Consider the following 26,515-nt stretch of genomic DNA (forward strand, 5'->3'; position numbering starts at 1 on the left):
CAACCAGATAATCACTGTTAGCGATCTGGCTCTGCCTGTAATTTTTGGCATGCATGTGTCCATGTGATCCTTGAAGGAAGGCACTGTATTGTTTACTGCTGTATTCCCAACTCTCATCATTGAGCCCTGAACAAAGTAAGAAATTAATGAAATTTGTATGTTAAATAAATGCAGACAAACATAGTAAAATGGGGTCATACTGTAATCCAGGTCTTTTTCATGTACAGTAAATATAAGAATGTCCTTATTCTTGTAAAAGATGATCTTCGCAGGCTACATTATGTTCCTTTTTGTGATAATCAGTAATTTCTCAGTCAGTATTTGGGGACAGAATGGTTGTTCCCATTCTTTCTAAATGGTATTTTTTGATATTATAGTCATTCTCAATTTTTCACAGTCCATAAAAGAAGAAAATCCGGCACAAAGAGGAACACGTGAAAAAGAATTTATTTATGCTGCTAAATAACTTCCCAAAAAAGCCGAACTCCTAACAATATCGAAGATGCCTTTTAAATCTATTTCCAGAAAAAAATATTTTTTCAATCTTTCCTTATTTCATATACAAAAATATGTTTCAATCTGCATTTCTTGATGTTTAGTGCAATTAAGTACTTGAATTTATTTTTCAAGATTTATTTATATTATGAAGTCATTTTTGTTGCAACAATTAGTATGTCGTATTTCTCACAAACTTTACCATAGTTTGTTATTTGCGTTATATTTTTGGTATATTGATGTATTTGTTCTTTTTTTATATATATATCTGTAGTCTTGTTCTGTCACCCTGGCTGGAGTGCAGTGGCGTGATCACAGCTCACTGCAGCCTCTACCTCCCTGGCACAAGTGATCTTCCTGCCTAAGCCTTCACAGTAACGGAGACTAGAGGTATGCACCGCCATGCCCGGTTAATCTTTAACATTTTCTCTTTTTATGGTAGAGACAGGGTCTCACTATATTCCCCAGACTGGTCTCAAACTCCTAGACTCAAGCAATCTATCGGCCTTGGCCTCTCAAATTGCTGGGATTACAGGTGTGAGCCACTGTGCCCAGCCCAATTTTTTAATTTAAAGAGCCTGATAAATATAAATGTAAAATAATTTAATGAAAGACTTTTAAAATTATGACTGTGTTATTGCAGGCAATTTAGTTAGGACAAAAGTATATTTAAAAATTATTCATTATCCCATTTTATAAAGATACTGATGAAATTTATTTTGGTCATTGTGCTAAGCATTTTTTAAAATATGAGAAGTTGATATATTTTAAATGATGCACATCAGTGAGACTGTACTACATTATAATTGGACATAAATGGCATGTGTATCACCCAAATTATTACAGTTTATATTACTTCTAAGTCAAATCCTACTATGGTTGAACTCATCTAATGAGTTTGAAATGTAGTGTTTTGCAGAACTTCTAAATACAGTGTATACAATTAAAGGATTATTTCCAATAGTTTTTATTTGTAGGTCAAGAGATAGAATCTTCCATAAGTTTCTTTCCAAAAACACAAAAATTCATATTTGTGGAGAAATACCCTCAAGATTATGTCTGGAATATAATTCCTGTGTCACTTTTCCTGCTTAAAATGTTAGTTACACCTTCCATTTAATTTAGAATAATGTTCAAACCACTAAGTGAGGTCTCCCAGACCCTATTCAACCTGGCCTTGTTTTCTGCTCCAGCCTGATTTAAAAATAAATATAACTGGAAGGAATGCAGCATTCTAATGTTGCAACCTTAGTCTGACAAATGTTGCTGTTGCTTCTCTAAGACATTGAAAATATCCTGCCCGTCCTTCGTATGTTTGCTGTGGTATCTGAGATACTTCAGTGGTTTGTAAACAATGGCTTTAAGTGCACAACAAGAAAACATATGGTATAGAATGGAAATACTTCAATAGCTTAAGATGACTAAGCAGGGTATATATTAACTTAAGTAGGATTTAAATAAATGCATGAATAATGAGTTGTTTAAAAATACTAGGATGACTTCTGGGGAATTTTGACATCATGAAAAATACCAGTCTCTTTTGTCTTTTAGTATGAATACCAGGGGCAGAAAGCAGAACTTAATAGGATCAATTGTTAGTTTAATACAGCATTAAAGAAAAATCTATTGGGGGTCACCAGTTTAGACTGACCTCCTACGTTGGGCCCAACAGACCAAACCAAAATAGAGTTACTCATTGCAAAAATTCCAAGCTACCAGGTGGAAACGACTTTATCTGACCTTCAGAGAAAGCAGGAGAGAGAGAGAGAGAAAGAGAGAGAGAGAGAGAGAGAGAATAGCCAAATTCCCAAATAGGTCAGTTTCAATAGGCATGATAATGAAGTTCCCTCTGCTTTATTCCCTACAAAGGGATTTTTGTTCTTTGTTCCTGCTTTCTTCAGCCCTTCTTTGTGTATAAAACCAACCCCTTCTGCTCTGGTCAGCTCATCAGCCTGCTCATTCTATTTTATTAAATAAATTCTATAATTGCAGATAAAGCCAATTAAAATTTTTAAACTACATCTGTTGTAATTTTGTCTTTTGACAACAGTAAATTCAAATAGTTTTATATAGTAGGACACGATTAATTTCATAACATCAAGAGACAAACCTTAAGAATAGTCAAACTAGATCACATGTTAGATGAAAAGCTTTACATCAAAGTGACTGTTTAAAATAGAGAAAAATAAAGTTGACAGGCTACTCTTTGTTCTACCCATATTCCATTCCTATTTACTGTCACTACCAATTTTTAAAACCAAGTTCATGTATTATTTTTTGTGGCTTCATTTTTCAACTGATAATTTCTTAAGGAAATTCACAATCCAAATACATTGAACGTTTTGTTGTTGCTGCCATTAGAATAGATTTTGAAGATTGTTTTGTGGACAGCAGACCCTTAAATCATTTCATGAAAGAAACATTGTTATAATACAGTTTTCCACTTTTATGACATATAAGCATTGTATTATAAGTAAATTAATATTAATTTATTAATATTATACAGTGAAAAAGTGCAAGACTAAGAGTTGGCAATATAGTTATAGCCCTGGGTCAGTTTCTGGTTAAGTCAGTTTCAACTTTCAGTTCATTAAAGTGGGGAGGGGATGTGTCAGTTGATCACAGATTTTTTTTGTTAGGCCTTTTGTAGTGGACTAAATGTTTAGGTCCCCTGAAAATTTGTATGTTGAAATCCTACCCCACAAATGATGGTATTGGAAGGTGGGACCTTTGGGTGTGAGTAAGTCATGAGAGCCATGTGGGGTTACAGTGAAAAGATAGTCATCGTAAGCCAGGAAGTTGGCCCTTACCAGACACCTAACCTGCCAACATCAGAATTTTAGACTTCCCAGCCTCTAGCACCGTGAGAAATAAATTTCTATTGTTCTTAAGCCACCCAGTCTATGGTTTTTGTTATAGCAGCCAAAGGGATTCAAACAGCCTCCAAGATAGTAAAGGTCTTCAAGTGCCAGTGTTCTTGGTTGTAGTAGGAAGAAGATAATGAAATTCCCCTAAAATAGGTTGTTGAGAAGACCAAGATAAAACACAATCAAAAAAGGTATTGTTATACATATCTAAAGGCAGTGACTTCTTTAAATAATTTTTTGGTATTTATGGTAATTACCTTTATCAATGCATTTTTTTGTCATTAACACATGTATATCACATGAAAACTTTCCTTCCAACAACTGTTGAATTTTTTCCCTAATACAAGAATAGGAACAAAAGAGTACATTTTTCATCTATTGTCTTTGAAGTGCCTCATTGAAGGTTTTTTTGTGATCCATTAACCTGGAGAAAGGTTACTATAAATAAACATTGTAATATCACATTGATCCTTTTGCCTTTTTAATTTGTACCATATACGTGAAATTGTATTTGTGCATTCTGTCTACTCATAGGACAAAACAAATCAACTATTGCTGCGAAAGGCATAAAATTCTTTCTTATGGATTTTGAAAAATCGATCTAGATATTAGAATAATTACATGTTTGCTATCATGTCAACACCAATTATTATCAATGACTTCTAATGTATAGGTTTTTTACTTATACCTGGCTTATAGCTGAATATTGGTAGAAAGGTTGACAGTGTACTGAATGATGCAGGCTATCTTCACCCAACTTGTTAACTCTCCTGTGTTCATCTGTGCTTTCAGAGTCTGAAGTACGTCTCCTAAATAACTGTTAGGAAAGAAAATGGGTATGTCTGACACTAAAATGGAGCTACAACAATTCTTTCTACATAATGGGGCCCAGTAAAAATCTGTGGAACAAACCCACATGTAAAGCTTTTGTTTCAGGCAGTAATATAATTTTATTAATTGTCATAAAATTTTAGCCTGTATATTTTGGATCGGTGCTCTTGGGGGAAGTTGGAGGAATGTTAGAAGAATCTGCTGGGAAAACTACAGCCTACATCCCTCCCCACCCCCACCCGCTCCAAGGTGGGAGGAAGGACATAAGAGAATTCAGGGCAGGTTAATACTACTACCAACCTGAAGTCTCTGGAAATGCATTATGAATTGTAAAGAGTAATGTATGTAGTTATTTCTTTAAATTTGTGACTTTTCCATTTAAAAATACCTACTACCTAAACTGCCAGGGATTTAAAGAAAATTAATGATTAGTTTGCAAGAACACTAATGTTTTACTTGCTACAGACTGAAATTAATAGAAAAAAAAAAGCTCCATTCAGATGAAGGAGCTAAGCAATTAATTTTCTTCTTTCTTAAAACACTGACATGAACATGGGTAATATAAAGTTCTTCTAGGTGAGATTGAAAAGTCTTCTTCCAGATGTCAAAGAGGAACTCACACTTAAGAGGAAAGAAACTCAACAGGAAGAGAATTATGAATAAAGGTCAATGATGATTTTGGATTTGTGGTAATATTTCTTATTTCTTTTTACTTTTCCTTTAGGCTACTTAGGGGTTTGTTCTTAAATCATGTCCAGAAGGAAGCCTGTAAAGCAGTATTCTGTCATTTCCTTCTTTCCACTGAGAATGCTCATTATATTAAGCCTTTTAGTTAGATAGTGTAAAACATCTCGTTACTGGATAGGGTGATTTCCTATTTTAGGGCAGTCAACACCAACAGTCAGTGGGATACAACAGAAGTGTCTCTGGGCAAAACTGAACAGTCAACGAAATGTTAGAATTGGAAGGGGCCTTAAAGATCTTCCAGTTTATTCTGGTTTATAAACAATTTCTGAACTATTAGAGGACTTCGAGGGAGGAATGGGTAGAAAGTGGGGTTCCTAAACTATTTATAACATTTCAAAAAGCTTAAACAGTTGCAATATTAACCATGAGAAATCTGCAACAGTTCCTTGCTTTTGCTTAGTAGATGAACTATGTTAAATTCAGCATTATATTAATCAGACCAAAAGCTCTTATTTCCATTTTCATTTAATAGGTGAAATTTTATAGGCAATACTTTGTAAACTAGTAAGTGCTGAAAATTTGAAAGCAAATGGTCTTTTATAGATGAGTCCAGAAAAGTGACTTGCTCAGGATTAAATGAATTAGTGTGAAGCCTGGGAGTGGATCTCAAGTTTGCTGACTCTTAGTAGGTGAGGCTTGGGGTAAGCAATCTCATCTGCCAGCTCTGCCTTCACTTCCCAACTTGGCTGGGCTGGTGCCATTCACCCTGAGTCTGTGTCAGGGGTGATCCCCAGAGTTATGCAATGGAGCCTTCTAACATCTGTGCTTGGTAATCCTTCTATTTTTAATAAAATGTCACTTAATCTCAGATATTGACAACAACATCAAGTATTGTGTTTTTCCAGATTGATTTGCATTTCATGAAGGCTTAAGGCTTTAAGGCAAAGAACTGAAGCTCCACCAAGAGAGATTCAACCTCTCAGTAGGTGTTCTTTTGGCACAGTGGAATTTCTGGTAAAGAACCAATGACTAAGACAAATATGAGCTTTTTTTTTTTTTAACTTTGCAAAACAACATTGATCTTTTTGGATTGGAGCTGGAGAAAACATGATATGAATGTTTGCAGAGTTGGCTTCCCTAATAGGGGAAGTTAACTGAATTGTGCCACATGGTTTTACCTCCTCTGCTGTTATCCTGTGGGTGTGGTACTGCTGTCAAAGATTTGCTTTATCACTGTCTTAGAATGACCAAGTGTAGTGTCATAAAGACTGAGGAATATACTGAAGCCCGATTTCAGTAAATTTTAAGTACCTAACATGTGTTCTCTCATTACGAACCAAATCTTATTTTCTGAGGTAGATAAATTATGCTCCATGTCTCTTTTGTGATCTTAAGGTAGAAAGTAATCTTGCATATTCAATATTGGAAATTCAATGCTTTCAAATAGATGTCAGTTATGGTCTGTAGAACCATAAAATAAGCATTAAAATGTCTTACCAGATATCCTAGCATAAAAAACGCATTTTGATTTGCATTTAGATTTCACTAAAGCCACAGGGACTCAACACAAAGTATCATTATTCTTTCTTTAAATCTCTATTATAAGAAGAGACAGGTACATTGAGTTATATAATCACACTCCAAATTAGATCATACCAAATAATAAGACAAATATTTCCTGATGACTCTGAAAAACAACTAATGGTAGTCAATGATTTATTACATATAAACACTTTAGAGTGATAAAGGCATTGGGAAATGTACAGTTTTATTTGCATTTAGTTTTAAGTGACTTGAATGAAGAAACGGCAAAGACTTTCACAAACTAGCTACATGCAAAAAAATTTCCCATAAAATTTACAAATGACTTCCTTTCTGCCATTGTTTCAGAGTAGAAAAGTGTTTTCCTTCTTCCTCAGTGCTTGTACACTATTATTTTCAGATTCCTCTTCATTAAGTTACTTAGTCAAGCTATTCTCTATTTTAAAAATCAGCCCTACTAGCATATTATGACTACTGAGTTTCTTTTTTCTCCATATTTTTGCACAACAGGAACAAGATAATGAAAAAATAGCATTTGCAATCATAAAACTATCCAGATAGCCATCTTAGGAGAGGATTCTTTGGTCATCTGATCCAATGACATTCACTCCATTTCATTCCCATGTTCCTTCCATTTCATACACAGTTTTTAATAGCTTCACTAGTTGGGCCTGAAATAACCTGAAGGGTGTAGTTGCTTCCCCTTGTCACCATTAAAGCAAGGGTGGCTGGGATGTTAAGGAATCAGCAAAATAGAGGAAAGGAATAAATTTTAAGGCTCTTTTTAAGAGAGTAACAGTAAAGATGATTAGTTTTTGTCGCCAAAACTCACTGACATCTAATCCTTTATGAGACTTTCTTCTGTGCCAGATTCTAAGCATTTTAATATTTCATTTCTTCCTGCCCCATCACGGCCTTCTAAAGTGGGCACTATTAAAATTCCCAGTTTTCAAGAAAAGCTAACCACTGGCTTAAGGTCAAATAGCTAGTGAGCTGTGCAGCAGGCAGTTGAATCCATGCAGTCTTGAGCTAGATTGCAGAGTGACACCTTGGAATCTGATACTTTTAAATTTCCTTCCCCAGGTGATAATAACCTGAAGCCAGGGTTAAGAACCACTGACTGGTACAGATTAATAACCTGAAGCCAGGGTTAAGAACCACTGATTGGTACAGATTCTAGATCAAGGCGCTTCAACTCAACTGTTTTCAGGGCCAGACATTTTAAATAAGTTTTTAAAAGCAATCAGATACAGACCCCATACTCTAAAAGAATTTTGAAAAGTGGGTCCATATATTTTTACTGAAGGAGAAATCATCTGGGGACATTGTTAACACAAATGTCTGAGTCTCGGCCCATCGGATCTTTATTCAATCTATATCACAATTACCTAGGTTTTACTTTTTTTTTTTTGAGATGGAGTCTCACTGTCACCAGGCTGGAGTGTAGTGGCGTGATCTCGGCTCACTGCAACCTCTGCCTCCCGGGTTCAAGCAGTTTTACTTTTCAATGTAAATTTCTGCATCCCAGGTTACTACTGCTCTAAAATCACTTTAGGTGCTGATAAATTCTAGTATTTTTGCCATTACTTTAAATGGCAAAAACTGCAATTACATTTGCACTAATCTAATATTTTTGGGAGAGAGTTCTCAAATATGAGATGATCATTTTATTCATTCTAGGAATTTTTACTGAGCATTTATTATGTGCCATGAATTTCTAAATACTTGGTGAATGGCAGTGAACAAATCAAACTCTATGCCTCTCTAAGGAGCTCATGTTCTACTGAACAAATAAATGTATGTGAGACGAAGAAATAAATCTATGTCAGATGGATAAAAGCAGTGGAGAAAAATAAGGCAGGGGTGGGGGCATGGAGTGGGATGGGTAGGGTCGTCCTTTATATAGTCAGGGGTGGCCTTTCTGGTAAGATCATGTTGGAACAGAGGATGTCAGGCAATGAACCATGAAACCTACAACTACTCAACAGTATCCAGACTAAGGTAACAACATCATGTACAAAGGACCTGTAGGTTGGAAAAATAAGACCAGTGTATGGAAAGCAGCGAAAGGAGAAAAATGAGAATAGAAGTTATCAGAGTGGTAGTGAGGAACTGGATCTATCACATTGGGTGGTGAAGGCCATGGTAATCACATGGAAAATAATATGTGCCTTATGTGTTAACAGATCAACCTGGGGCTGAGAATGCAATATGTGGGGAAATTATGGAGGCAGGAAGACCAGTTGCAGGGCACTGGCTCTAGTCCAGGCATAAAAAGATGGTAGCATGACCAACATGATGGTAGAAGTGGTAATAAATGGTCAAATTCTGGATGTATTTTAAAGAGTTAGCCATGATAATTTTTATAATGGATTGGATGTGGAGCGCAAAAGAAAAAGGAATCATGGATGACTAGATGTAATGTTTGGGTATTAGAGCTCAGTAAATTTGATGTAGGTAAAATAGTCTCCCAGCAAATTCCCAGCTGGCCACAGGTGTGAAGCTAATTTGACTTATGACTAAAGCAACACTTTCCATGGAGCACTAAAGGTGAAAAACTGGAATACATGTCTTCCAAATGACTCATTAAAACCTGCATTCTTCCTGACATGAATCATTATGTTCAAGATATTTCTTTTAATTCATCATCTCCAACAAGAAAAGGAAAAGGCAAAAAGCCAATTTTCTCAGTGACATTTGTATCAGAAGAGAATAGATTTTTTTTTTTTTTTTTTTTTTTGAGACAGAGTTTCGCTCTGTTGCCCAGGCTGGAGTGCAGTGGCGTGATCTCGGCTCACTGCAAGCTCCGCCTCCCGGGTTCACGCCATTCTGCCTCAGCCTCCCGAGTAGCTGGGACTACAGGCACCCACAACCACAACCCGCTAATTTTTTTGGATTTTTAGTAGAGATGGGGTTTCACCATGTTAGCCAGGATGGTCTCGATCTCCTGACCTTGTGATCCACCCACCTCGGCCTCCCAAAGTGCTGGGGTGAGCCACCATGCCTGGCTGAGAATAGATTTTTTAAATACCAGAAATATATTTGACTTTTTCTTGTAATTATTGCTTCTAATAATTTTTAAATATGCAGATATTTCAGATTGTTTACATTAATCATTAAAACAAAAACATTCCTCACATAAGAGACAAAAGGTGGATAGTTAGAGGAACAGTCCCCTGCTCCATTTCTTCCATCTTCAGAACTTAACTCCTACATTCTGGATCATGTTTTTGCATTTTAAAGCAACTACTATTAACTACATAAATCATTCTGTTTAGGGTGTGTAATATAAAAACTTACTCGTACTCAATACTGAGATAAAGAAAAGGTTTGTATGCCCTAAAAGCATAATTTAATAACTTTTATTTAGTAGGAGCAATGTAACCTGTTATATTTTCATGTGTAATAATGGTACGGACAGAAGACAGGAAAATACGGGGTAGAAGAAGGCAGTTCCCTGGCAAAGGCCCTACTCTCAAGCCTAGAAACCCACGGCCCCAAATAGGAAGAGGCATTCCTGTTTTCATACCCAAGAAGTTGCCTTTTGGCCTGCCATGCCCCCCTATCCTGTACCCATATGAACGTCAGGCCCCAGACTCCAGCAGCAGATGAGGAGACAAACAGAAAAATGGCAGAAAGGAGCAGTAGAGAAGGAGAGAAGGGAAGGAGTGTCTGAATGTTGTTTGGCTGGAGGTGATGGGAGAGATCAGCTGGTGGATGGCCAAACTCCAGGGGAAGATCATCTTTCCACTCCATCCCCCTTCCAGTTCCCCACCCATCCCATTGAGAGCCACGTCCACCATTCAATAAAACCCCCACATTCACCATTCAAGTCCATGTATGACCTGATTCTTCCTGGACTCCAAACAAGAGCCTGCGTGACAAGGGGGCACTGAGAGGCTAGCACTTAAGCCATCTGCGGATGGCGGAGCTAAACGAGCACTGTAACACTGGGGCTTCAGGAGTCGCAGGCACCCACCCCTGGACGCTGCCATGGGGCTGGAGCCCAAAAGTTCTCACCCCAGTTCCTGCACCTGCCCGTATGTGTGCTCCCTGTCCAATAAGGGTTTTGAGCTTGCAGCAGCCTGAATACACAGTCACATCCCTGCCTACCTGCTGCAAGCTATGTTTTCACTTGACTCCACAGGTTAATACTTTTGATTTTAAAATGACTTACCTTCCTTGTAGTGCTATGAGAGACTTGCATTAGCTATTTATGTATGTATTAACTATTATAAAAGCTTGGGACAGAATGTCACTTACGAAGTAGCTAAACTTGGCAAGAGACTTTAAATTCTAGAAAGACTGCCTTCTAATGGAGGACAGAAGTTGGCTAAGGAATAGTGTTTGTGTAATAACAAACGGGCTTTTCTCTAGGAGTTCAATTTCAAAGAAGGGAAAAACCATTTTGAAGTTATAGGAAAAAAAAGCAAGGTTGTATATAAAAACGTGCATGTTTAGGAACTGCACCATATTTGTTTAATAGATGATAGGAAGGTTAAGGTTTTTAACACACACATGCTCCAAATCTTTAAAATACTATGAACAAATAGATGAAATAAAAGAAACTTTCACACAAGTTGAAAATGCTTCTTTGGTAGTTGTGGACTAGATTTTTAGGTAAATTCCAACATAGTACCCTGCAAAGTGAACACAAAGAAAATAAAAGCAAGCATACACACACACACACACACACACACACACACACACAACCAATGTGACTGTGACTTGGTGGCCTAGATCTCAAGGAAAAATACCAGAAATTCATTAAGATGTTGCTAGAGTTGAAAAATAGCTGAGGAATCTCTGCACTATCCATGTTTCACCAATTGGCCATGTGAGGGAGAGCTCCCATATACACTGATACATTATCTTTGTCATTGTAATTGATGCCCAATAATTTTCAACCCATCAAATGCAGTCCTGATGGAAGGGACATTTATGTATCTCTATGCAAGATGATCATCACTTAGAATCCCTAGCTGATCTCAAATTTCCTAACAGCTTAAATTATAATAGTGAAAAACCAAAACAAAAACAAAAACATAGCATTACTAATTTCCCGACTGCCAAAAGAAGATAGGATCTCACATACCTGAGAGCACTTGTGAGTGCCTGCTTAGTGGGTTTAGATACCCTTTTCAAGTACCAGAGAGAAGACAGGTCATCATGCCCAGATTCTACTAGCTGACTAGGTCCCTTTTTCCTGGAATGGGTAGGGTTGACACTCTCCAGAGATTCTGAGGGGCCAAGAAAGGAAGAGATATTATATTTCCCCTAAAATAATATTCTAGAACTTTAGTGTGACTTATCATAGCCTTCACAGAGTCTGCATTTCCTAATGAAAAGCATTACAGAAGGTGTTCTTTTTTCTTACATTAACATTCGTTTAACAATAAATTCTTCAAAGCGTGAAATAATAACTTAAAGTAACTACGTCATGGCAGAGTCCTAATCCTGTATTGGAAGTCTGTACAGGTCTCCAAAATTCTTATCACCTAAAAACCTCCAGAGGACATAGTGAAACCAGGTCTCTGGGCTTCCAGATGCATTTAAAGGGGAAATAACACCAGACAAAATACAGACTAAAATAATAAGTAAAACACATTATCACGAATAACTATGTGGTAATAAAGCAGATAACAAGAATACATTTTTGTAAACATATAAAATCCCAAACTGGCACAATAAAAAATAGAATACTTACACAAAAAACCACAACAGAAATAGAAAGTAAAATTATCAGAGAATTACATATAAGCAATGAGTTTCTCCCTCTATCAACATGAAAAAATACAGTTCTCTATATAAAGTGACAAAAGAAAGTTGCAGAACTATTTAACGTGATGCTAAAATATACGTGTGTGTATACACATATGCATGCTCACATGTTCTTAGAAAGAACAATCTGAAAAATTATACACCATATTGTTAAAAGTGGTTTCTTCCTGGGTACTAATTGGAGCAGGAATTAGTTCAAGTTTATAGACCCTATATTTGTTTCAAATTCGTACTTTTATTAATTTTAAAAAGTCTAGATAAAAACAAAACTTGATGAAATATAAGGTCAAATTTAAAACAACACTGAAAATAATCAAGAGTTTAGCCTTTCCAGATCCTAAGGAAAGCTTCTAGAACATATAGAAGAAAATTGTCTGGATTCAGAGTTATACGTAGTGACAAATTCATGCTTTGGTATCTAAAACAGGACTGCATAGTCAGCTGGGAAGTAGGCAGAAAAAAGATTTTGGTCCCTTTCTGTTACCTCCAAGTAGCTAAGGCACAGGATCTACACCAATTTTAAATCTGGGCAGCCAGTACCCTAATGGGTGAAGATGGCTTTTTTAGGTAGACAGAGGTATAGTCGGCTTCTTCTAGTCCGTCAATATCAGTCTTTCTATAATCATTCAGAAACAATTTCCAACTTACAGCATGAGCAGGGGTAAAAAGAAATGAGGAATGATACATTGTATGTTGGCATGTATAGTTCCCTCAAATACAGCAGTATAATTGAAGGCGGCCACAGAAAAAGCCTGCAAGTAGCGTGTTTCTCATTGCTACATCCAGATAAAGAATAATGGACTGTCTCAGATTTTTCTAAGACATACATTCTAAGAACAACACAGGGACAGCATGAGTTAATCCAGTAGTGTCTTAAAAAATGGATGCTGCAGAAAGTGGAAACTGAGGCTGAGTCTGTACAAAAACCTCTTTCTTAAATTTATGTAATTTAAAATCTGACAGGAAGATTCTATCAGTGTTTACAGAAAGGGGCAGGGATCAAATTGGGGCACAACGAACTACCATTTAGTTGTTGCTCCAGAAATAAAATTCTCCTAACTCTCTGGGTTCCTGATTAGCATAAAGTGCATACATCATCTCTAGATAAACACTAGGTGTTGATGGACTGAGTCTTGCTAAAAACTGAAAAGTTTTAAAAAAAGACAAGGACAAAACCCCACAATAAACCAAAAGAAATCATGATAATGTGGATGTTTATTTAAAACAAAAATAAAAAGAGACATGGCCTATCATCACGAAGATTCATAGGAAGAGTTTTCCTTTGTTAATGTGGAGATCTTGCAGGCTCACAGTGTGAACCTATGGCACCTTTGGACCTCTACTCTTCTAGACTGAGTGCTTCCGGAAGGCAGAAAAAATGTTTATCTCACCTTTGTATCCTGAGCACATCATCAACACAAACACACCTGTTCAACTGCAGGGTTTTAAAATATTTTTTCCTGAAAATGTTTTGAACCAGGAGTCTATATTCCTGAAAATAAAATCAGTCTTTCTCATTGTCTCAAACAAGCTGATAAGTCGATAATGGGGGACATTGGTAGTTAGGTATAGAGATGTGTTAATGTGCTCAGGAACTAGAATTTACAGTTATTACAAGCAAAGAATATCAGTTATCCAATCCTTTTTTGACAATAAATGTTAAAAGTATTTTGAAACTACAGAAGAACACTGACTCCTCTTACAATCTATTTCCAATGTTATTTCAGATATTTAAGTCAAAGACTCATTGCAGAAAACTGTTAGCTTCTGTTCCAGAATCCTTGAGTGGTTAACAGTACAGGCTCTGAATAGAGATTATGTGAATTAAGGCACAGACTCTAGCATTTAAAAACTGTATGAACTTAGTCAGCTTATCAATCAAGCCTCAGATTTCTTATCAGAAAAATGGGTTGCTGTGAGGATCAAATACATGTTTAGTGCTTAGCACAGTACCTGGGATGTAGACAGCCCTAAACATCTGCTGTATTGCCACACCTGTTTCGATTCTTTGCCTCATATCATTTTTCGGCTCAACTTAGGGCAAATAAATGAAACAGTTGAAATGTGTGCACTTATTTATTCTTCACTAATATTAAACCAGGTAATTTATATCTGTCTTTGGCAAATAACATACACAAATCTATACATATATATATAAATGTTTGTATAAAATTGAATATTCATGATTTTAAATTTGACAAACACTGTCAGGTAAAAATCAAACTATTTTACTAAGTTAACATCTCATTCAATTAGTTGTAAGTTGTCATACCAGCATATTTTACATGAGACTATTAGAAAAGGATAATATTAAGTCATTAACATTATAAATCTGACCACTTTATTAGGTTGAGGTGAAATAGAGAAATCTCTACTATCCTGGAGAGAAACAAGCAATAAAACCATGCATTACAAGTTTAAAGAAATGAATTTATCCTAAAATCATCAGTATCAGCACCCCAACAAAGAAACTTTGCCATTTCTACTTAAAGTACACTGTAGCTTGATCAGACAAACACTTATCTCAGCAGTACTTGTTTAAGCAGGTCTCTTTGTACAAAAGCAAAAACAGAAAGCAAAACAAAATCCATAGCCATTATTTACCTTGCACCCAGTAAAAGCCAAGAGATTTAAAGTAAGGACATTTTCTAATCCCATACCCATGCTAACATCATCAACATTGGTGATATAAAACTCAGGGCAGGAAAAGAAGTTCAAACAGGGAAGGTGAGTGGCAACATTTTATGTATGCTAAATTGGATGGCAATATTAGATTACATCTTCTGCAACTGTGGTGTCAAAAATCTGATAGCAAATTTGATTATCCGTTCCATTTGTGACATTGTATGACTTGATGAAGCATTCCAACCACGGATATGCATCTACAAAAACAAAAACAAAAAAAGCTATTTAACCATTAAAACAAAATAAATAACTCTGAAATAGGTACCTAAGCTTACCACTGAGCTAGAAAAATCAATATTTATTTTGGCTTGAAAAGTAAGTAAACGTCCCTTCCAAATTTAACATTATTCTCTCTTCAAAATACATACTAGATTCATGTTATTGTTTTGGAGCAACTGTGACTAATGTGAATTTTTTGCCACAAGCAGGTAACAGTGATTACATCTTGGGTTTCAAAATGGTTGGTATATATTTTAAAAATCTAAAATAGTGGTTAAAAAGGGGTCTACCAGGCCCATGCTTTTGGATATAAAGATTTACTTCTAGAAATCTATCCAAAAGAATCCAAACAGCTAACACAAATTAAAACTGACAACAAATAAAGGTATTCAAGTTAAACTTTGTTAGAGACCAACACAAATTCCTGTCATTATGTAACTATTATAAGATGCAAAGATTGACCAGGGAGAGTAAAGTCTGATTAAAAATAATATATAAAAATTAAACCAGCTGCTAAATCTGCAGCTGGTAAAATTTCCTACAATAAAAAATTGTTAGAAAAATCAAATTGTCTTAATACGACTTAGATCTGCAAGTTTCAACATAAGTACCAATATGGTCACAGATGGAAAATTCAGTGGCAGCAGATATAAGCAGTACAGTTTGAAATGAGGAAGATCTGGTTTATTAATCAAATGTTTATGCAGAAAACAAAGCTCATAAAAAATCGGTAAAACAAAAGCTTGTAAAATCTGAAACTAGTTAACAATAAATAAAAAAAATTCATCCATCAATTAAATTGGATAATTGGAGTTTGTTACAGAAAATGTTTACTGCCAACAATTTATCACTTTTGGTCTAATTTCAAGTAAAATGCTTGTAGCATGACAATGTCAAATGTGCTTGTGATCAAAACTAACTCCCTTTCCTATATTTAAAAATATTTTAAAAATCTTTTGACTGCAAGAACTATATTTAAAAATATTTTAAAAATCTTTCGACTGCAGGAATTATGATTCATAACTATTTTATCCCTGCCACTCTCTTCATCAAAGGTTGATCATACAGTAATCACTCACTACTTAGTAATTCATTTGGAAGCAAAGCTTTCAGACTTCTAAAAGTCCACAGAGTACATATATGTTAGTGCTATCTCAAGTAAAAGAAGTGTGGAATTGTTAAAATATTCTTGCCTACCAATTTTTATTCCTGGAGGACAAAACATATCCATGATCATATCCATACTTTTCTGAAGGTCATCATCCATTAGAACTTCTGATGCTGGAATCTGGAAGAATTTGTCCTTAAAAATGTTTCATGAGAGAAAAAAAAAGGAAATAATATTAATCCTTTTTAATGTTATTATTAACACATATTTCAATATTGTCCAATTAAAAGATAATCTAGACAGTTTCCTTCTATCAAGATTGTAGAATTCATAAACTAGAATGCTGGTCTCAACTCCAAAATCTTATTTACTATTTAATCTTAAAATAGCTTTGAGATACACATAATCAAGTAAATTGCTCTGATTTAATAATGACGATGGTAATAATGATTTAAAAACAATGAGGCTGACTATTCTGTTTGTGCATATAAAAAAATCTTGTGCTAAACTTAAATGAATATAACATATATGTATTATATAGTTATTTAATTTTTCTCTTCCCTACTGTATTATAAGTTTCAAGAAGGAAGGAATTTTTACTTTGTTCACCGCTGTGTCTCCATCACATAGGATAGTACCTACTACACAGCAGGTGCTCATTAAATATTTAATGAAAAGTTAAATGAATTGTGTAGGTGGGAGAAAAATTCTCCTCTCAACTATACCTCAGATCTTTTCCAATCCACGTAGTAAACATTTTAACTTTACCCTAAGAGAGGTCTGGGCTTTGACCTTAGCTTGTGGAACGTAATCTCTAAGCCCTTTCCACGTCACACTTGGCAGAAGTATTTTTGCTTGGAAGCCCTGGGTCACTATGAATAGTTTAACAATATGATGTAGGGTGGGAAGTTTGGAGCATGTGGTATCAGCTTGATCTCAAGAGGGGCTGAAGACTATGATCAGCCATATGGGCAGTCAACCATACCTACATGATAGAGTCCCACTAAAATCTTTTAGCAGAGCTTCCCTATCTGGCAATGTATTATGTATATTGCTACACACTGTTGCAGGGAAAGTAACAGTCCACAACTCTGTGGGGAGAGGACAACCATAAGCTCCATGTCTGGAACTTTCCTGGACTCTGTCCTGTACATCTCTTTCATTATCTGATTTTAATGTACAACCTTTAGCTGTAATAATCTGTAACTGTCAGTATAATAGTTTTCAGTGAGTTCTAGGGGTCTTGTGAATCATCAAATCTAAGAGTGGCCTTGGGGACTTCCAACTGCAATTAGTGTCAGAAATGAGGAAGGTTTTGTAGACTGCCTCAAAACTTTATACAATAATATCTATCTTCTCTGTTAAAGTAACTTCATTCCTCTAATATAAAATGTGGGGGTTTAAAAAATATGATCAAGGCCGGGCGCGGTGGCTCACGCCTGTAATCTCAGCACTTTGAGAGGCCAAGGGCGGGTGGATCACGAGGTCAGGAGTTCAAGACCAGCCTGGCCACGATGGTGAAACCCTGTCTCTACAAAAATACAAAAATTAGCCGGGTGTGGTGGCGCATACCTGTAATCCCAGCTACTTGGGAGGCTGAGGCAGAGAACTGCTTGAACCTGGGAGGCGGAGGCTGCAGTGACCCGAGATCATGCCACTGCACTCCAGCCTGGGCAACAGAGCAAGACTCCATCTCAAAAAACAAACAAACAAAGTACGATAAAATGTTTACTACAAATAATGCTTCCATAGTGTGGCCGTATCTCTGCATTTTGGCTGTGGTATAGGGAATGGCTCTTTAAATCCCTGTTCCTTAATTTTTCACTATTCAAATGTTAAGATTTAGTGTCAAATAAAAAAAGAGATACATACACAGATGATTCAAGATTTATGTGCTCATATTTTACTTATGTTTTAAGTTGCCTTAAGTCCTTTTAGGAATAAAGCAGGTATGAATAAATGTATTCAATTTTTTAAATATTATTTTTTAATTAAAAATATCTTTACTACCTCTAATACTTACAGAATCCATGAGATAGGCTTCTAGTACTCCTGTTCCATCATCAAGTGTAAAGGTCATAACAAACACATATTGGAGGGGTACAATACCCAGTACTAGTGAAGGAAAAAAAGATCAAACCATATGAGTCTGCTATTCCTTATTATCAAGGTAAAGTTAAAATTGTTTTATGATAGTATAGACCTGTAAATTTTATTTACTAAAATAACTCAAGATACAAAGAAAAACTTGGCATTATCTCCAGGTAGATAGTGTTAGAATTGAATTAGTGGACACCCAGCTGGCATCTGCTGAGGGATTGCCTGCTTGGTGTGTGGGTGAAAACCCCTATGCATTTGGTCACATAAGTCTTCTGCTGTGGTGTCAGAGCAGAGAACAGTTTGTGTTTTTAAATCCACAGATACTCAACCTATAATTAAGCTCATTTAGCAGATTCATTTTGGAATATTTCACAATACCTACATAGAGAGAATATCTTAGGATAAGCAATTTAATCTTTTTGATTAAATATTAACGTATATTTAAAATGAGTTGACACCCTCACACCTGGATTCTCAGCACTTTGGGAGGCTGAGGTGGGTGGATCACCTGAAGTCAGGAGTTCAAGACCAGCCTGGCCAACATGATGAAACCCTGTCTCTACTAAAAATACCAAAAAAAATAGTTAGGCATGGTAACATACACCTGTAATCCCAGCTCCTCTGGAGGCTGAGGCATGAGAATTGCTTGAACCTGGGAGGCGGAGGTTGCAGTGAGCCGAGATTGCACCACTGCACTCCAGCCTGGGCGACAGAGTAAGACTCTGTCTCAAAATAAATAAATAAATAAAAATAAAGAAAACAGTTGATAGCCTCCATAGAAACCATAAAAAATGATTCATGAAATGTAACTCATTGCATGTTAGTTTTATGAAAGATAAAATACAGAATATTCTAAAAAATAGCATGCAGTTAAATATCGTTTTAGCATGCCTCTCTATTATAAGCTAGGGGAATAATTTATAACTTTAAAAAAGAAAAAAGGGATATCATCTGGTTGAATGGACAAGAATGTCAGAATCTGAGATTTAATAATTTGGTAAGATGAGGAAGAAATAAGAAATTAGAGATACCGGGTAAAATGAAAATTCACAGGTTAAGATAAATATCTTCTTGTTTGGAAATGGAAGATACTCAATTTATAGAATGTTTTATTAGCTTCTATCTGTGGAACTCATGTTTAAACAGTAGGACTAATTAAGAGGGCAAGTTAAGAATAAATTAGGACATACAGACATGCACTAGGGCATACAACAGACATTAATACAGGGCAACTGATTTTTAGGCTTCAAAAGGTCTCAATAGGTTAAAACTGTGAACTCAAACAAAGAAAGATGAACTTAGCACCTACTCCCAGGGACCATAAAAACAAAAATATTACATTAAGAATAGAACGAGGAGACCAAGTTCAAGAAGTTCATGTGACAGAAAAAAAAAATTACATTAAGAATAGAATGAGGAGACCAAGTTCAAGAAGTTCATGTGACAGGAACCTAGGATTTCACTGGACCACAAATAAAACATGAGATGGCTGTATTAAAAAGGAAAGAAAACAAAACCAAATGTACAAATAAATAGTTATACAATGACATTTCAGGCTAGCAGAAGCTGAGTGTCCAGTTTTAGGTAAATAATAATTTCACTCTATTCTGAATTGGCCAAACAACATCTGCAGCACAATGTCCAGCTCTGAATGCCAAATTCTGAGAAGAGCACTGGTAAAGTGGAATGCTTACTGAGGAGGAAAAACAAAATAGTAAGGTATAGGGGAAAGTACAAACAAATGTGACAGTGCCTGCTTGAAGAAATACAGACTGAAGGAAGGCTTGGCAGATATCTTTAAATTTACAAAGTCTGTTTATCTTACAGAAGAAGGAATAGGTATACAAAGAATGAACAGGTATACTTTCAGGTATACTGAAATATAAGTAGGTGAAATAACCTTGTATACAAACAGTTAAAATTGCAGGGCATGGAAATTTAGCTAACCTTCTGCCACAGAAGAAGGAATCCACGATGTTTTATCAACCAAGGAATTTAGATTTTGTATGGATCTCAAACTAGAACACTGTTTACATCTGAAATTTATAAAAGAAAGAACCATAAATATTTAAAAATAATGTAGCTTGTTTAATTGTTATAACTTTTTACTGCTCAAACACGTGTAGTTTTAAAATATAAATTATTAAACACAAGAATACCGCATCCCTATATTGTAATGTGCTTGCTTGTTTCACAAGAGAATTATGAAAGAGTAAGCTTATTACATAAAGCCAATAAAAAGACAGTATAAGATTCAGAATAAAGAACTCTAAATTGAGAACAGGGTGCTCGGTTCCAGGTCCAAATCATTAATTAATTTTGCTCTCAATATCCTTATTTGTTAAAATGAAAAGTTGAAGAAAGTGATCATCTCTAAGAATTCTCTGATTCTATGATCTCTCTCTCTATATATATATATATTTTTTTTTTAAGACAAGGTCTCACTCTGTCACCCAGGCACTGTCACCTCTGCCTCCTGGGCTCAAGTGAGCCTCCCACCTCAGCCTTCCAAGTAGCTAGAACCACAGTTGCACACCACCACGCCTGGGTAATTTTTGTAATTTTGTAGAGACTGGGTCTTGCCACAATGCCCAGGCTGGTCTCAACTCCTCAGCTCAAGCCATCTGCCTGCCTTGGCCTCCCAAAGTACTGGGATTACAGGTGTGAGCCACCATACCCGGCCTCTGTAAGTAATATCTTAATAAATTCAAAGTGTTAATAAATATGGCCAATAGAGAAAAATTACTAAACAGTCAGAACATGCAAGATTCTAGATAATTAATATTTTTAGTAAGCACATATCCAGAGGTTTGTAGTTTATGATGCCTAATTCCACAGTTAACTTTTGAAATGTATATATATCTAAGACTACACAATAAAGTTGTGCACTGTGTAGTACAGGTATTCTGCTTTACTTGAATACCAACATATTTTAACTATGAGTAATTTATTTTTTATTATGCATCATCATAATGTTTATGAGATGTTGATAAGAAAACATACTTGAAAAGATATACTTGAATAAAAATAAAAGTTCAAAAAGTCCATGCAATTTGTTTTCATTTGCACTTTGAGGAAAACAAGAGGGTAACCACATTACATCTTATCCCTTTCTATTTATTAAATATATAGGTGTTTCTTTTCTAATAAAAGATGTTAATTTAACGAAAGAATATTATTGCCTAAGAAAAAGATGATGATATTGATTAGCATTAGACATTATTAAAGTATAGTATAAAAATTAAAAATTAAGGATATTAAGTCAAAATTAAATACAGAACTACTTACTTCCAAAGCAGTGAAAGGGGAAACAGAAAAAATTAGAAGCATAAACTAAATATATCAATAACTTAAGAACATATTTAAACTCAACTATTAAAACTAAAATTTAGCCATAAGCTTTTATTTATGAGTGACATACAAAATAGAATGCCAGAAACTTTAAAGCAAAGGGATGAGAGTAACCTATAAAGCAAATACCAAACAAAAATTAAAAAAAAATCTATAAAACACAAGAAACCATAAAGTTAAAAAGGCATGGAATACACTAGAAGTATGGATGAAATTGACAAAAGATTAGTATCTCTAACATGGAAAGAAACCTTACAATCAATTACACGTATGTGCGCTCACACATGAACCAAAAAAGAAATCAGTAACCACATAGAAAAACAGGCAAAAGATGTGAACATGGAATTCATAGAGTAGGAAACCTATGTAGCTGATAAACACAGGGGCTGCTTAAACACACTAGACATCTAGGAAATACAAATAAAAACATCATGAATACCATCTGATGCTCACTGGCCTGACAAAATTACAAAATTAATGCCAAGTATCAGACAGAAATAGACTAATACCAAGTGTTGGAGTGAACTTGGTAGAAACTAAAATTTTATACATTACTGATGGGACCATACATTGTTAAAACCATGGGAAGAACAATTTGGTATTTCTTCCCATAAAGCAAAACTTATATATACCTTATAATCCAGTAATTCTAATTCCAGGTAAACACCTTAGGAGTAACTTTCAAACATTTTTGTTAAGGACTCACAGTAAGAAATTCATTTAATATCATATCTTAGTAATACACACATACACATACAATTGAAATGAAAGTTTAGGGAATGACACTGACCCTTACTGTGTAAACTGTTCTCTGTTATCCATTCCCTCTCATTCCATTTGTTACTACAACCACATCATATAATTAAAAAAAAAAAAACTGTTTATGACCCACTGAACTCATTTTATGACAAGGGAAATACACAAGAAAACATATAATGTGACTTCAGTATGGTCTGTAAATGAAACAAAAAATAACACATATCCATTAATAGGAAAATAGGCTAATAAATTCTGATATTTCATAACATACTCCATAGATGTTCAATAATCTAAATCTACATGCGTCAATAGGGGTAAATCTTGAAAATTATAATGAATCAAAAAAAGCAAGCTGCAAAAGGCTTGGCATAGTACGAAACAGTTTATATAAATTTAAAAAATGAAAAACACGCCATACTGCTTAAGAGTTCACACATATAATGAAGGCATAAAAACATTGATGAGAAGGATTTAATTCAAGTTTGGAAAAGTAGCTACCTCTGAGAAAAAAGAGTTAGAGAAGGGATTGATATGGGGTTATACTACTTCTCTGTAACATTTAATTTCTTAAAAATAAAAGTTTGGAGGCCAAGGCAAGCGGATTGCTTTAACTCCAGAGTTCAAGACCAGCCTGGGCAACATGGCAAAACCCCGTCCCTACAAAAATTAGCCAGGTGTGGTGGTGTGCACCTGTAGTCCCAGCTAGTTGGGAGGCTGAGGTAGGAGGATTGCTTGAGCCCAGAATGTCAAGGTTACAATGAGCTGAAATCATGCCACTGCAGCCTGGGCGTCAGAATGACACTGTCTCAAAAAAAAAAAAAAAAAAAAAAAAGAGTCTGAAATAATGTTAAAACGTTAAGACTTGTTAAATCTAAATGGTGGATATATAATTGTTGTGATGTTACTTTTTATATTTTTCTATAAGTTAAAATTATTTCATAACCCAAAAATAAAAAGAAGAATCAATTAAAAGATATACTGGCTTTTGATGATGAAACTCAAGTAATAAAAAATGTAAAAATGTCTTAAAATCTGGAGTGTGAACAGCATTTGCCTTAGTTTTGAAGCAACTAGTAAAAAGTCGACAGCCTTGGTTGGGCACAGTGGCTCACGCCTGTAATCCCAGCACTTTGGGAGGCCGAGGTGGGCAGATCACCTAAGGTCAGGAGGTCAAGACCAGCCTGGCCAACATGGTGAAACCCCGTTTCTAATAACAATACAAAACAATCAGCTGGGTGTCAGTGGTGCGTGCCTGTAGTCCCAGCTACTCGGAAGGTTGAGACAGGAGAATCACTTGAACCTGGGAGGCAGAGGTTGCAGTGAGCCGAGATCATGCCACTGCACTCCCACCTGGGCAATAGAACAAGACTTCATCTCAAAAAAAAAAAAAAAAATGGGGGCCTTAAGGTAATTTTTTTGAGACTTCTAGTAAAAGAAGAAGTAGTATTTCAGAGTTTAAAATGAATATGAATATTTCCTTTCCTGGTTTAGACTCGTCATGGTGCCCAGTACTGGCAAGGCAAAATAGAGAGAAAGGGGAAAGAACAAAAGCAAGTGAACGAGGATGAGCATGCAAAAAGAGAAAGCTCAGTGACTTATTATACAAGAAAAACAGAATTTTATGAGTTTTAATTTTTTTAATTAATTGGCTTAATTAAAAATCATTTTATTTTCAAAAAAGACGGACTCTCAGATCATGAGTCTAATGAGAGGGGGAATTAGACACTGAGTATATCAGAGTAAAAACAGCTATAACACAGAGATTTAAGTCAGTGGCATACAGTTTCGCTTTATGGCTAAAATTTTATGATATGTTGGAAGAACACAGGGCAATGCGTTAACAGTGACTTTACCACACAATTAGGGAGGTATCATGCTTACAGTATAATATTTTTCAACCAGTATATAATTTTTCAATCAGGATTTACACATTATGACAATGACTACTAATTGCTACAAATGTAGAAGTCGGAAAGAAAGAGGAATAGGATGATAAAACATATACTATAATCCAAGGTTTCTCAAATCAGAATGTGTCCAGGGTGATTGTTTCATCAAGCAGTAGAGGAGATTTTATCCCTACCCCCTCCTTCTAAACGTAGAAATCTGTTTATAGCTCCTAATGAATTCTTTTATATTCCAATTTTCAGTGGCAGCAAATTTGTAATTTAGTGGCTCAGAAATTCTGAAATTGAATCACTTAATTTTTACTAGGTTTGCAGCTCTGAATTTTTCTCTGTAACTGGTATCTAAATCCTCACTTTTGAAGAAAACAAGTAAGTACCAGCCTCTGGCTGAGGAATCAAAAGATGGCAGCCTTATGCCTCACACACTGTGTATACTCTCACTATATATGCTTATCAAAAGAACAGCTATATGCCAGAAAAACCTAGTACATATAAGTTGATACACTGTAAGTTTCTGTTGAACATATAGTAACCAATGAAATAAACTAATAAAAATTACTCTTAAACAGTTTTTAATTCCAAAAGTTTTCTCAGTTGAACCATCTGATCTTTGACAAACCTGACAAAAACAAGCAATGGGGAAAGGATTCCCTATTTAATAAATGTTGGGAAAACTGGCAAGCCATATGCAGAAAACTGAAACTGGACCCCTTCCTTACACCTTATACAAAAATCAACTCAAGATGGATTAAAGACTTAAATGTAAGACCTAAAACCATAAAAATCCTAGAGGAAAACCTGGCCAATACCATTCAGGACATAGGCATGGGCAAAGACTTCATGTCTAAAACACCAAAAGCAATGGCAATAAAAGCCAAAATTGACAAATAGGACCTAATTAAACTAAAAAGCTTCTGCACGGCAAAAGAAACTATCATCAGAGTAAACAGGCAACCTACAGAATGGGAGGAAATTTTTGCAATCCATCTGACAAAGGGCTAATATCTAGACTCTACAAAGAACTTAAATTTAAAAGAAAAAAACAACCCCATCAAAAAGTGGGCGAAGGATATGAACAGACACTTCTTTAAAGGAGACATTTACACAGCCAACAAACATATTAAAAAAAGCTCATCATCACCGATCATTAGAGAAATGCAAATCAAAACCACAATGAGATACCATCTCACGCCAGTTAGTATGGCGATCATTAAAAAGTCAGGAAACAACAAATGCTGGAGAAAATGTGGAGAAACAGGAATGCTTTTACACTGTTGGTGGGAGTGTAAATTAGTTCAATCTTTGTGGAAGACAGTGTGGCAATTCCTCAAGGATCTAGAACTAGAAATACCATTTGATCCAGCAATCCCATTACTGGGTATATACCCAAAGGATTATAAATCATTCTACTATAAAGACATATGCACACGTACGTTTATTGCAACACTATTCACAATAGCAAAGACTTGGAACTAAACCAAATGTCCATCAGTGATAGACTGGATTAAGAAAATGTGGCACATATACACCATGGAATACTATGCAGCCAAAAAAAGGATGAGTTCATGTCCTTGCCAGGCATATGGATAAAGCCAGAAACCATCATTCTCAGCAAACTAACACAAGAACAGAAAACCAAACACCACATGTTCTCACTCATAAGTGGGAGTTGAACATTAAGAACAGATGGAGACAGGGAGGGGAACATCACACACCAGGGCCTGTCAGGGGGTGGGAGGCTAGGGGAAGCACAGCATTAGGAGAAATGCCTAATGCAGGTGACGGGTTGATGGGTGCAGCAAACCACCATAGCACGTGTATATCTATGTAACAAACCTGCATGTTCTGCACATGACCCTAGAACTTAAAAGTATAATAAACAAAACAAAACAAAACAAAAAAACATACCCATAGTGATGTATTGTTCCTTGTATAAGAAATGGTGCTGAAAGGTCCAAAAGTTCCAGGTCTTCGTGGCCAGATCTCACAGGAATTACACTATTAAACTTGTTCGAGAGTTTGCAAATTTCACTGAGTGTACCTCCTGTTAAGAGAATAAATAAATCCTTCAAGTAGTGCAAACAAAATGTAGACAAAGTACAGTCCTATTAAATAACATGTGAGGTATAATAAAAGACTAAAGGAATTGACAGAAAAAGAAAATGAATGTATGTGAAAAATAT

At 35.5% G+C, this 26,515-nt stretch overlaps 1 protein-coding gene across 8 annotated transcripts in view; it reads right to left on the reverse strand.

The window, feature by feature from the left end:
- Nucleotides 1–13,400: 13,400 nt before the first annotated feature.
- The window catches only part of POT1 (protection of telomeres 1), a 107,215-nt gene continuing 94,100 nt past the window's right edge, over nt 13,401–26,515 (reverse strand). For 7 of the 8 annotated variants that reach the window (XM_030826235.1, XM_030826230.1, XM_030826234.1 and 4 more), the window contains 5 exons: nt 26,241–26,376; nt 20,263–20,351; nt 18,239–18,330; nt 16,305–16,410; nt 14,264–15,085 (listed from right to left, as the gene is read on the reverse strand). In XM_030826235.1, the coding sequence (XP_030682095.1) occupies nt 14,973–15,085; nt 16,305–16,410; nt 18,239–18,330; nt 20,263–20,351; nt 26,241–26,376 (536 nt within the window). In that variant the 3' untranslated portion in view covers nt 14,264–14,972. Of the gene's footprint in view, nt 15,086–16,304; nt 16,411–18,238; nt 18,331–20,262; nt 20,352–26,240; nt 26,377–26,515 lie in introns of all 8 variants that reach the window. The other variant, XM_003261278.2, reaches the window with a different exon arrangement.

Source organism: Nomascus leucogenys, chromosome 13, assembly GCF_006542625.1.
Source record: "Nomascus leucogenys isolate Asia chromosome 13, Asia_NLE_v1, whole genome shotgun sequence".
In the NCBI taxonomy this organism is placed as follows: Eukaryota; Metazoa; Chordata; class Mammalia; order Primates; family Hylobatidae; genus Nomascus; species Nomascus leucogenys.